Below are 12500 nucleotides of genomic sequence, written 5' to 3' on the forward strand. Positions count from 1 at the left end.
ATGTACATGGATAAAAGCATTGTTAAAAATACATCCAGAGGGTCGCCGGTCTCTGTAGAGCCCCTGGAGACGACTTACCTCTGGGCTTGTGGCACGCCACGGGCACCAGGCAGTCCTCCTTGACGTGGGGCTTCAGTGGCGGCGGGCAGCCCCCGATGTGCTGGCCACGGTGGTCCAGACAAAGGACCACCCGGTACCTCAGGCCCCGGCCGCACGTCACCGTACACTGCAGCGACAACGCCACGCGTTAGCCTGCCTCGCCATGCCAAGGCTGTGCGGTACGAGTGTCATACAATTGCTAAATGAAAGACGTGTGTGTGTGTGTGTGTGTGTGTGTGTGTGTGTGTGTGTGTGTGTGTGTGTGTGTGTGTGTGTGTGTGTGTGTTTGTCATTCAGTCAGAAATATTGATTTTATTAAGAGGTTAAGAGCAAAAAAAGTGGCCAATGGTTGGATAAGAAACTCTTTAGAAATAATGGTTCAAAATAAAAAATAAAAAAATACTTTTGAATGAAACTTCGGTTCTCCAAAAAAATGTCAGTGTGAATTCATGGTTCAAAACGTTGGTTCTCCAACCAGTGTCATGAGCCACTGGTTCCCCCGACGGGAACGCGCCCTCACCTGGGACCACTCCATGGCCACCCACTGGGGGCAGGGGATGGCGTTGCACTTCTGTCGGGTACCGGGCCGTTGTGAGTGGGCGCACCTCCAGTCGTCCACGGGCGAGAACTGTCCGTGGGCGTCGTCCTCCACGCACGAAACGCTGCGCTCCTGCTGGCCGCCGGCCTCGCCGCACGTCACGGAGCACCTCGTCCACGGGCCCAGCTCCCAGCTGTAGGGGGGGGGGGACACGACACACGCCAAGGTCATGTCTAATTTGTAGAGCCCCTTTATCACAGTTATGGTCTCAAAGATTTCAAAGACATCCTATGACCCCCTAATCCTAGCCCCCCGGAAAGGAAAAACAATGTTAAGGTGCAGGGTGTAGGATTTAGTGGCATCTACGAGGCAACCAACTGAATACTCCCTCATCTCCTCTCCTTTTCCAATGACGTAGGAGAAGCTATGGTGGCCTGGACTGGCCGATAAGGTACCAGTAGGTATTCCAAGATATGATCGTCAACAGTATCAAGCAGCTCAGTGTCAAATGATGACGTTTTTGTTTATAGATGAATAGCTATTTCATCTGTAAATATATAGATCATAGTCTAGGAAACGGGGTTATACTATGTATGTCCTCTCTAGATCCGTTTGTCTGACCTATTGTAGAAACATTTAACAACTCCGTATTGAGATATTGGTAGTTTACTAAAAATATCGTTGTACTTGACTCGTGTAATGACAATAAAAGGCTTTCCATTCTATTTTCTATATAAAAGGCTCATTCAAATGCAATCGAAAACGTGATTTTCATTTTCATAGGATTGTTCTCTCTCGTATTATACATACATATGAATATTATAATCAATTTCTGCCAAGTCCGTTCCGCTAGATGCAACTCGATTCTACACACTGTACCTTCAATTATCAAGGAAGGAACCGTGAAAAAGAAAGCAGAGTGGGGGATTCCCACTGCCAGGGATGGAAGAGAGGGTAATGAGAGCCATCATTAACATTCACAGTAGTATTATAAGCACATAATTTAAGTAAAAATGTAATTAAATACCAATTGTGCGTGTAGTTTGGGAAAATATACACACACACAGAGACGCACATCCTCAGACACAAACACACAAACACACACACCCCCACCCACCCACCCACCCACACCCACACCCACACACACACACACACACACACACACACGCACACACACACTCAGACACACAGACACACACACACACACACACACACACACACACCATACACAGATATAAACAAAAAGAAAAGAGGACTTCTTCAAGACAGATCTAGGACAAAGCGACAATATAACACTGTTTAATAAAAAATGTGTTCCTGAAGTTTTACTAGAGGCCAGAGGCAGGACTCCAGAGAAAGTTCAGAAAGTAAAAGTCCTCCCCAGTATTTTGAGTCCACCATCTGGAATCGCTCATTAGCAAAACCCAGCGGTACCGTCGCTAGCTAAGTACAATCGCAGTTCAGAGGGCGACTGGAGCAAAAAGTTGGAACGAGTTTTATCCTTGAGTTCAACTGGCCTTTATAATAAATGTGTGGAATGGGTAGTGAGTAGTGACTACAAGGATAGTCTAGTGCTTAGGGAGCCTGCTGAACTCAATCGAGGGCTTCTGACTTTTATGTAGGTGTCCCTAAGTGTAATAACTAATCCCTATCTGCTCTTTAATGATATATGATATCCATCCATATTAACTGAAAGTCGCTTTCCATAGAGGTGACTTTTAAGTGACCAAATTCTTAACAGTGAAATAATTGGATTGCTACTAGTTATAAGTAGTTGAGGATATCACCCTGACTCCTAATAACAACCGTAGCACTCTCTGGACTACCTGAAAACAGGTAGTAACAAGGCTTCGGGTGGATTCTCTATGTAAGGGCCACATGAAACAGAGCATGAAATAAGTTGTAAAGTCCTGTCTCCATGGGGTAATTCCACTTGTCAGGCACCGAGAGTGTCCTCTGTTGTACCTTTATACCTTTGTACTCTTGTGCTCAATTAAGGCCCTCCGTGGGGAGGTAGGACACAGACTTGTGAGAATCTCAGACACTCATTCCCGAGCCACAGCGGAGACACCGCCGAAAGGTGGCTAATGGACAAGGCTTAATGCAGTTCCCCGCCGCTCATGTAACGCTGTGACCGTCAGCGATTTGTCCGCTCCGCCGATCCCGCGCTGGCGCCGCGGCGTGTCACCGACCGCGCTCACGCCCGCCGCTGAGCACGCCACATTCGGCGGCGGCGGCGGCGGCGGCGGAGATCAGGCCCAGAGCCATGGCGGAGGGGGCGTGGAGCAGACGCCGGGGCCCTGATTCAATTTTATGCAGCTAATTTGCGCTAGCGTGAAGCTCTTTAACATTTTCCCAAGGATAAAGCCTGGGGCTCCTGATGTAAGAGTTGTCTGTCTGCATCTGATGAAAGCCTCTCCGTGGGAGGGGGGAGAGGGGAGGGGAGGGGAGGGGAGGGAGTTTGGGACACAGTGAGCGATGCTTAATGCAGCCTCCAAGACGCTGTTATGTCAGCTGGAGCGAAGCGCTTCTGCTGCTCCCTCTCAGTGACTCACCGAGGAAGGGGTTGGAAGTGGTCGTACGGCATCACCTCCTTAAATCCGTCACTAGAGAGGGAGAGGGAGAGATAGAGATTGAGAGATAATGAGGGAGAAAGAGAGAGAGGGAAGGAGAGAAAGACGGAAAGAGAGACGGATAGAGAAGGAGAGGGAAAGGTAGAGAGAGAGGTAGATATAGATAGAGGAAGAAACACATAAGTTTTAGTTTTCAGAGAAACTCAAATCGTGGTTTATAACGTATAGTTAAAAGTATTCGCTGAAGACATTTAGTGTTACTAGTTATAACTGGACTACTGGAAGATTTGCATACATTTAATCCTGCCTAATACACCTTGAACGCAATTCAAAAGCCGACAAGCAGCCTAGTGAAAGCACAGGAGCGTTCTGCTCAGTTGAATTGACTCGAGCTTTTTGAAAATTGGGTAAAAGAAAAGAGAACAACATAAGCCAGAAAGAAATAGGTATTGTTCTCCAGTGCAGAGCACCTTGTTTGAACACCTCTATCGAGTCCAGGCACATCATCTTAAAATCTAATTTCAGTATATTGCAAGTAAGGGATTTTCCGCATCGTATTTCCCAACTCTCACAGCCCCCATAGTCCTTTCCTCCATGCAACCTCACTCTCCATCAAGTTTCTTCCTTCACACCGACTCAATGAAGGAGAATAGCTTAAAGCTGTGCAACTATATGACACATTAGTATCCTAATGACCAGCGACAGAGATACTATAGGTCTTGGGATTGTACTTGCGCAGACGTTTTTAAACTGCTGATGGGGCTTCTTTGGGACCTTTCACTTCACAGAGATTACAACCCAGCCCAGATAAAAATTGTTTTTTTCCCTTTTACACTTTTTTTTAAAGGCCCTTTTGGGAAAATGCATTTCTCTTTTTTTAAGGGCACTTTTGGGAACGTGTAATCGAGCCCTTTTTCCGAAAGCTTAGCCAATGTAGACTATATTGATCCAACCCCTTTATCGATCACAGAGGGCTCAGCAAAAGTGGCAGGGTCAAAAAAAGAGTGCTGAGAGGAGCAACTCTGATGATCAAAGATGAGTTTTTCCGGTGAGAAAGTAGGAGATAAAAACTCAATGTGCTGTGCTGCGACCTGCACTTGTTCCTGATAAAACGTGGTTTAATTGAGCAATCCAAAAATATCCAACTTTGCAATCAATCGGCCTCTCCTAACTGAATCCACTCAACAAGTCAAACGACTGAGGCCTGTAATAACCAACAGATGTATTATTTACATCTTATTTGCATACTATTTTCCTGAACAGATTTAGGTCAACACTGAGTGCCTTGCGCAAGAGACAGGAAAGTGCTGTTATTTTATCATCAACGTTGTTGACTGTTGTTCTTATGTTCTATGCTGTCATTACAGGAGTTAATCAAACACAGTTGGATTTCATACCCACAGTTGGGAAATCTCAATTTTGTTTTGTAGCTGTGCCTGCTTGTGTCCTGTTTATCATGCTGGTCTATGTCAATCGTCGAATGGGATGACATCTAGTTTCCCTTTAAGGGACGCACAGAGTTGACCATGTCGTAATCCAAGACGGTGACATCCAGCCACAGCACAACGCCGTGTGGAACGTAAAACCATGTTCCTGTATATATGCGTCCAAAATAGACCTGTGCCACATAAAAAACTCTCGACAGAACACAGCCCTGCCTAATCCTCACAGTGGGTGCTTTGCCCTGTCAAAACAATATGATTCAATTTATTTTTTGGGTCGCGCTACAAATATAAACCCCGGAATGTGCGCCTGCCCAGTTTGCTTTTGGCCTCGGGGTGAAAGCCCCAGGAGGGGAAGGCGCACCTCTCCGGGCAGGGCTCCATGCCGCACTCCTTCAGCTTGGGGATGGGCTTGGAGTTCTGCGGGTAGCTGTTACAGTGCTGGCCCCCCAGGGTCTGGTTGGAGCGGATATCCACGCACTCGGCCGAGTTCAGCTGGTAGCCTGGCGGGGCGAGACACAAAGGGGAAACGGAAGAGAATCAGACGATGATTACATTGCATTTACGTTTAGGGCATTTAGCAGACGCTTTTATCCAAAGCGACTTACAATAAGTACATTTTCTAAAGAAAGAGAAATTATATATCGCTGTCGGTACAGTAAGGATGTTCATAGAACTATATTGCACATTTCAATCTATTTACTTTTTTTACTTTACTTTATGTATACCGTTTTTTTTGCCTCACTTTTGCACTATTCAGAATATTTTTTGCACTATTTAGAATTCACGATTTTAAATATTATTTATTGTATCATACCTAATTTTCTCCTTTTCTCCTTAGTGCACCGTTGGTCAGTGACAAACACAATTTCGACTCCTCTGTTTGTCTGGCACATATTATGGAATTGCCAATAAAGATGACTTTTGACTTTGACTTTGAAGTGCCAAGCAATAACAATGGTTAACCAATTCCCTGTCTACTAGAATCACTAGAATCACACTAGCTCCTGAGGAATCTAATCAATTGTGTTTATAGAGCCGTTAAACACGGTTCGAGTATCGATGGACATTACATAACACTTCAGAACACTGGGCTCTCTAAAGGGCAAGGGGAAAAACTCGCCGAAATACTCAAGAGACGAGAGATCGTACGATAAACCCTTCGGAATATAATTGTGTCCCGGGCTGAAGTAGTCAGGAGAAAGAATGTTCATGTGGTGCATTTGTTTGGAATGTGACCAGGTACAGCCGGCACACACGAATCATTGTACCTGACGGCTCATCAATGAACAATTAGCAGTGGGTTGATTTCCGTCGGTTCCGAGTTGGTGTACATCAGTTAGGTAAATATTGACCTAAATTACGTGCTCCTGATAAGCACCATGCATGAAGGGATGATTTCCTATAATTCCATTGGTTGGAAATAATGAGCTAATTTACATGCTTGACCTATATATACACATTGCATCCAAGTTCTTGTAATGGTTTTAAGCAAACTTAGAGAAAAAATTAGAGCAAAATGAATCACTAAGCATCATTAAGCAAGAACAAGCAAATCGACAGTCGTCAGTTTCAGTGTTACCAACCATCATCAGTAAACAACAACGGCACACTGCTTCAGCTAAAGGAGCTTTCGGGCATATGTTTAAAGTCAGGTCATGTCAAGTCATTTATAATGGTGTAGTCCTTAATCATGGTGCGTCTGTCCCCCCCGAAGATAGATAGGAAAAACAAGCATTAAGTTAGACGTTAGAAAAAGTTGTTAAAATAATCGATCATCAATGAGTACAAAATCGATCCTGAATGTGAGCCAGTCTGTTTATCTGTCCTTCTATAGTCCTTTCAAGGTCTCCATTTGCAGGCAGGAGGTAGGAGTATGAACATCCATATCTCCATCTTTTATCGACCTCAGATCCGTTCTGTCTGTTGAGCGGGGCTGAAGGCGAGCCTCACCTCCTCCACACGTGACCGAGCAGGGGAAGAAGTCTGTCTCTCTCCACTGGAAGCGGACGGGCTGGTAGAACATGAACTGGACCACGGTGTCCCTGCCTCCCCCATACCTCATCTGCAGGAGAGAGAGAGAGAGAGAGAGAGAGAGAGAGAGAGAGAGAGAGAGAGAGAGAGAGAGAGAGAGAGAGAGAGAGGGGGAGAGAGAGAGAGAGGGAGAGAGAGAGAGAGAGAGAGAGAGAGAGAGAGAGAGAGAGAGAGAGAGAGAGAGAGAGAGAGAGAGAGAGAGAGAGAGAGAGAGAGAGAGAGAGAGAGAGAGAGAGAGAGAGACAGACAGACAGACAGACAGACAGACAGACAGAGAAAGAGAGAGAGGACACCGTGGGCAGATAAGAGGAGGGAGAGGAGTGGCACAGAGAGAGAGAGAGAGAGAAACTTGGGAGGAAGGGAGAGGAAAGTGGAGGATAGGCAAGATAAGAAGTGGAAAAGAGCCGGGGAAGAGATAAGACTGGAAGTTAAAAGTTGAGCCGAAATGGAACAAAGCAACAAATCTGTTGACCCAGGCGAGCGCTAAACAGAGCGTTTCCCTCTACCCATTAGGAAGCTGTCCTTATAAGATACAGCCGATACAGAGGATACCCAACCAAGCCCCCGTGCGTTGAAGTTTCGAAAGACACAGCTCCTTCATTATCTGCAAAACCGCGCCAACAAGATCAAAGACACGCCAACTGGTACATAAATTAAATTCAAGTGTCTTTTTTTTTTGGGAAGCAGGCATCAACTCAAAATAAACCCCGAATGGGGAGAAGCTGAAACGGCATCATGCTAATTGATATGCACCCAGTGTATCTGGTTGGAGTCTCACAATAATCACCGCTGGGGAATGTAAGGGCTGGGGAGGCGGGAGAGCAGAAACCCTGGTGCCAATCCAAACTAGGCCAATCCCTTTTCATCCGTTTAATCAGACAAACTGCAGCGCACAATCAGCCAAACCGACCGCTCCTCCACAATTCTTCTTCTTCACATCCTTGATCTCTCGCTCTATCCATTCCTCTCTCTGTCTTTCTATTTCTCTCCCTCTCTTCTTCTTCTCATCCTCTCTCTCTCTCTCTCTCTCTCTCTCTCTCTCTCTCTCTCTCTCTCTCTCTCTCTCTCTCTCTCTCTCTCTCTCTCTCTCTCTCTCTCTCTCTCTCTCTCTCTCTCTCTCTCTCTCTCTCTATATATATATATATATATATATCTTTCTCTCTTCTTATCCTCGATCTCTGACTCTATCCATCGATTTTTCTCTATTCTCTCTCCTTCTCATTCTCGATCTCTGACTCTATGCATCTATTTCTCTCTCTCTCTCTCTTCTTCTCATCCTTGATCACTCTCTCTACCCATCTCTCTCTCTCTCTCTCTCTCTCTCTCTCTCTCTCTCTTTCTCTCTCTCACTCTCACTCTCACTCTCTCTCTCTCTCTCTCTCTCTCTCTCTCTCTCTCTCTCTCTCTCTCTCTCTCTCTCTCTCTCTCTCTCTTCCCCCCACACTTTGTTGGATCCCCCAGTAGTAAAACAAACCATTCCCAGTTAAATAACCCTGAGGGCTAGTTCAACATGCATGCCAGTAATCACTTATCAATCACCTTGTCTCCCTCCTAAACCAAACAAGGCGCCTGTGGTTTAAAAAAAATAGAGTAAGTAAAATAAGACAGGGAGAAACTGTGGGCAGTAGTCTCCTCATCCTACAGGGAAATAGATGATGTAATTTCTTCTAGATTCTAGAGAAAACTATCACCGATGACAGATCTTATGTTGTTGCATATCGTAGCACATGCAGAGCATAACCCCACCTAGGTGAAGTCATTAGAGGACAGGCACGGGTCCACTTGGGCCACACAGAGCGAGGGTAGCTGCAGTGCAACGTAACTACCAATACCCGTGGGTCATGATCCATCTGTAGGCGATCACTACACGATTTCAATGGATTGCTGACTCCAGCAAAATGACGGCAAATGCTGGTGTTAAATAATAAAGGAATATGAGCGCGTCTGTTTGTGTCAGATACATATTCATATGTGGTATGCAGCAGAAACGTTTATCTACAGGGACTTACTATGCATTAAGATAGAGGGCATGTTTAGGAGCATGTGGGCGTAAGGCCTCTTGCTGGGTGGTAATAGGTGAGGCTGCTGACACGGCGGAAATGTACATTACATAACAATGTTTAATTTAAGTCTGTTGGATGTAGATTGTCTAATCATGTCTGTTTTACCATATGGAAAATTATACAAAGTTGGTATTATAGATGTGGGGTTGGTGGATAAAACTCAGCTTCAACCTCAACAACTGTTCAAGTTTTGACATTTTTATCACCGATAAATGTCTTGCTTTCTGACCTTGATGGTGTAATCGCCAGCCAGCGGTCCAAGGCTCCTCAATGTCTGTCTGTCCGTCCCTCTCTGGAAGTCCAGAGAGGTGTTCCCGATGACGTAGCTACCTGTGGACACCAGGCTAGCCTCCTCTCGCCCTCCTCGGATAGACACCGCCTCAATGACTATCACAGAGAGAGAGAGAGAGAGAGAGAGAGAGAGAGAGAGAGAGAGAGAGAGAGAGAGAGAGAGAGAGAGAGAGAGAGAGAGAGAGAGAGAGAGAGAGAGAGAGAGACAGAGAGAGAGGGGGGGGGGATAGGGAGAAATTCGATTTGAGATGACAGCATTAATTCTGTTTTCCGCCTCACAGATGCAATAAGGACATGTGAAACACAACTCCTTCTCCTCAAAGTGAGATTGTGATAAAGTAGCACTATATTCTGAAAGAATACCAGCCATTATATAGTATACTATCAATCAGTCCATATTCTGAGGTGGTTTAAATGAGGGGTTGGTGCGTTAGTATTGCAGCCAATATACTTACACAAGACCAGGGAATTGAATATGACAATGAATAAACCGCTCAATGCTACCAATATGACGGACCCTGCAAGAGTATTGACATTGACAGGTCCAAATATGAAGATAGTGATACCATTGTAAACCCACACACACTGCTGCTGTGAGGGAATAAGCACACTCAGAAGCTGCCAAAGAGGTACAGCCTTTGTTAAAACTCTTCAAGGACATTGAGACGCAACATTTTAGATAGCAGTCTAGATTCTCGCTCCACATTTATAATTCACACTGTAACGTGATACATTGCAAAAATATGTGTTAATTCATAATTGGAAGGCAACCATGCTCCACTATTGTTAAAATCTATCCGATTAGAGATGGTGATGTCAGGTGCATTCTCCCTCGTTAACAAGGCGGAGGAAATAGCAGTGAAAATAATGTTTCATGAAAAAAGAATAACAAATTAGCCAATATTTGTGATACTGTCATAGCAAATATAAGCATTAGCATTTTCCTACTCAATTGTATTCTGCAGCTGTACACTTAGAGAGGGTGTGCAGTGCACACCAATAATAAAAATTAGGGCTAAACGATAAAAAATAAAATATCGCTATTAATCACGTAGCATTGGTTAGTTAACTCACGATTAATAACTCTTTTTAAATTATATTTTAAATCCATTCCAATTGAAGTTAAATGAATGGAATGACTCATTATCGTTCTTACCAAATATACCTAATCAGCAAAAACTAGTGATCTTGAGGGAGTTTTATTGACTCACTCAGTGTGGGTTTAATAGGAAAAACCACAGATTTGGGAATTTGTCACTTGCTGCAATTGTTATCAGGAATTCACCATGCTGCAAGTGTAATTGAATGTAAAGTAAGTGGAACTAAAAACCACCCCCCAGAATGTTGACATTCTGTCAGCAAAACCTTTCAAAATCACAGTAAAAAAACGTGCGTTTATGCATTAAATTAATTATATTAAAATAAGATTGGGTTAACATGTTATTATCACGCACATTTTAACAGTGTGCAATTCCTCATTAGAAAACCGGATTCAGTTGCTAAGGTGCGATCATTGGGGAGGTGTTAAGCCGTTGTGCGCACCAATAGTTAGGGCGTGGTGTTAATCGATCGCGGAAAGTTTCGAAAAAACACACAAAATTTGTCGGCCAGTAAAAAAGTCTGGCAATGTTAACAAGGCAGTCACGTCATGTCAATGATTCAAGAGTATTGCTTGGAGCTGTGTTGGTGGGACGCCCCCGTAGTAGTACCTGGCCTAACTGGATGGCTGTACGCGTACTCACCCATCACACCCGGGCCTTTGGCGTTGACCCGGAGTAATCGACTGCCGGCCGGAACCTCGATCACCGTCTTCACAACTATGGACAACGGAGAGATATGGGGGAGTTATCTCTGATCCATCTCTTCTTTCAGTTGATGCAGTAAGATGCAGGTAAAGTGCAAATAACAACAGTTCATACGAAGGTAAGCTTTGTGTAACTGCCGCTGAAAATGGTGGGTAAATTTGCAGGTCAATACTATTTTCCTCATATTTGTGTGTAAATAAAAAGTGTTATTTTTTTTTCATTTGCAAGGCAAAATGAACTTTCCATCTCCAGATGGATCTTTCTTAATGAATGGGCCTGTCAGTCAGTTGTGTTTTGCAGTGTTAATATCCATCCATTACAATCATACAAGGGCATCCGGAATCAACATCCACTGTCAACAATTTGCAGAGGATCGTGCAGGAACAAAATCTGTCAATTAGGAGAAGAGGGGGAAACAAAACCAATTAAAATCCAAATCCGAATACCAAATCTCCATATATTTTTTTCTCCCCGTCAAGCAGCTCTGACACCCGGATGTCTTACCCCCGGGGAAACACAGAGCCATGTTATCACATGGAGTATCCCGGCCCTGAACACGAACGACAACGCTGATGGAGGATGCTGACAGCCCAAACGTTATGGTTGACCTCCAGTCGCTTGTGTCAAGGCATCACAACTCATATAACCAAACAGCAGAAACAGGAAACGCATAACTGTAAAAACAAATCACTCTTAACGGGGAGGTAAATCACAGGACGCATAGGGGCAGTGCCGTATGCGTCCTGTGGGATAGGATTCTTACGGTAGTGGGATGTATAATACGAACTGTAGGCCTTGGTGAGTTCACGGTGCAGAGAAATGACAGCTGGTGTCTGAATGTGTTGGTGAGACCTTGTCTGCAGCCGCTAAGCAATGAGGAACATCTCAACTGTCTGAGCAGGGTTTGCACAACTATGAGGAAATATTCTGAGCGTGTGTGTGTGTGTGTATGTGTGTGTGTATGTGTGTGTGTGTGTGTTGTGTGTGTGTGTGTGTGTGTGTGTGTGTGTGTGTGTGTGTGTGTGTGTGTGTGTGTGTGTGTGTGTGTGTGTGTGTGTGTGTGTGTGTGTGTGTAGGTGTGTGTGTGTGTGTGCGTGTGTGCGTGAGAGAGCGAGTGTGTGGGGATGTGTGAACGTGCAGCTTATCAAGATGTTAATAGCAAGACAATATTTACAATAAAACATGGCATACTATGCCATACTAACACTGGCATGTAAACAATAAGCGCTACAGTGCAAAATCCCATCATTTCAAAATGCTAATATTTGATATTACATCTGAACAGTCCAAAAAGCACAGCTGATTCCTTGTCTCCCTCCGTCAACCAAATGTGCTCAAATAAAACGCTTGTAATCGTGCCGCACGCTGCCGGCACCGCGCTGACGGTTTCCCCTCATACCCCGGCTCAGCATGCAGCTCCCGATAGGCCACGACGACGCGTGTCTGCGAGGATGAGTGTGTTGTTCAGCAGCGGTTGGCCGGGAGCCGGCGGCTCTTTCAAGGAATGAGAGCACAAAACTCTCAGCAGTAATCGAAGACATCTATCAGCGCTCCAACCAGGAGGATGTCTGCAAGGGCGGCGCGCAGCCTCACACTGAACGCCGCCGTAACGAGGGACGGCCCACCTGAGGTCGGCTGAGCTGGGAGGCGGTCCA

General features: G+C 45.0%; 1 protein-coding gene across 1 annotated transcript in view; it reads right to left on the reverse strand.

Moving 5' to 3' along the window:
* The window catches only part of adamtsl3 (ADAMTS-like 3), a 139119-nt gene that overhangs the window by 47852 nt on the left and 78767 nt on the right, over positions 1-12500 (reverse strand). The window contains exons 8-14 of the mRNA XM_030377083.1: positions 10783-10857; positions 8979-9136; positions 6606-6717; positions 5017-5155; positions 3193-3243; positions 620-830; positions 79-226 (exon numbers count right to left, since the gene is read on the reverse strand). Of these exons, the coding sequence (XP_030232943.1) occupies positions 79-226; positions 620-830; positions 3193-3243; positions 5017-5155; positions 6606-6717; positions 8979-9136; positions 10783-10857 (894 nt within the window). The remainder of the gene's footprint in view (positions 1-78; positions 227-619; positions 831-3192; positions 3244-5016; positions 5156-6605; positions 6718-8978; positions 9137-10782; positions 10858-12500) is intronic.

This window comes from Gadus morhua, chromosome 14, assembly GCF_902167405.1.
Source record: "Gadus morhua chromosome 14, gadMor3.0, whole genome shotgun sequence".
Lineage (NCBI taxonomy): Eukaryota > Metazoa > Chordata > Actinopteri > Gadiformes > Gadidae > Gadus > Gadus morhua.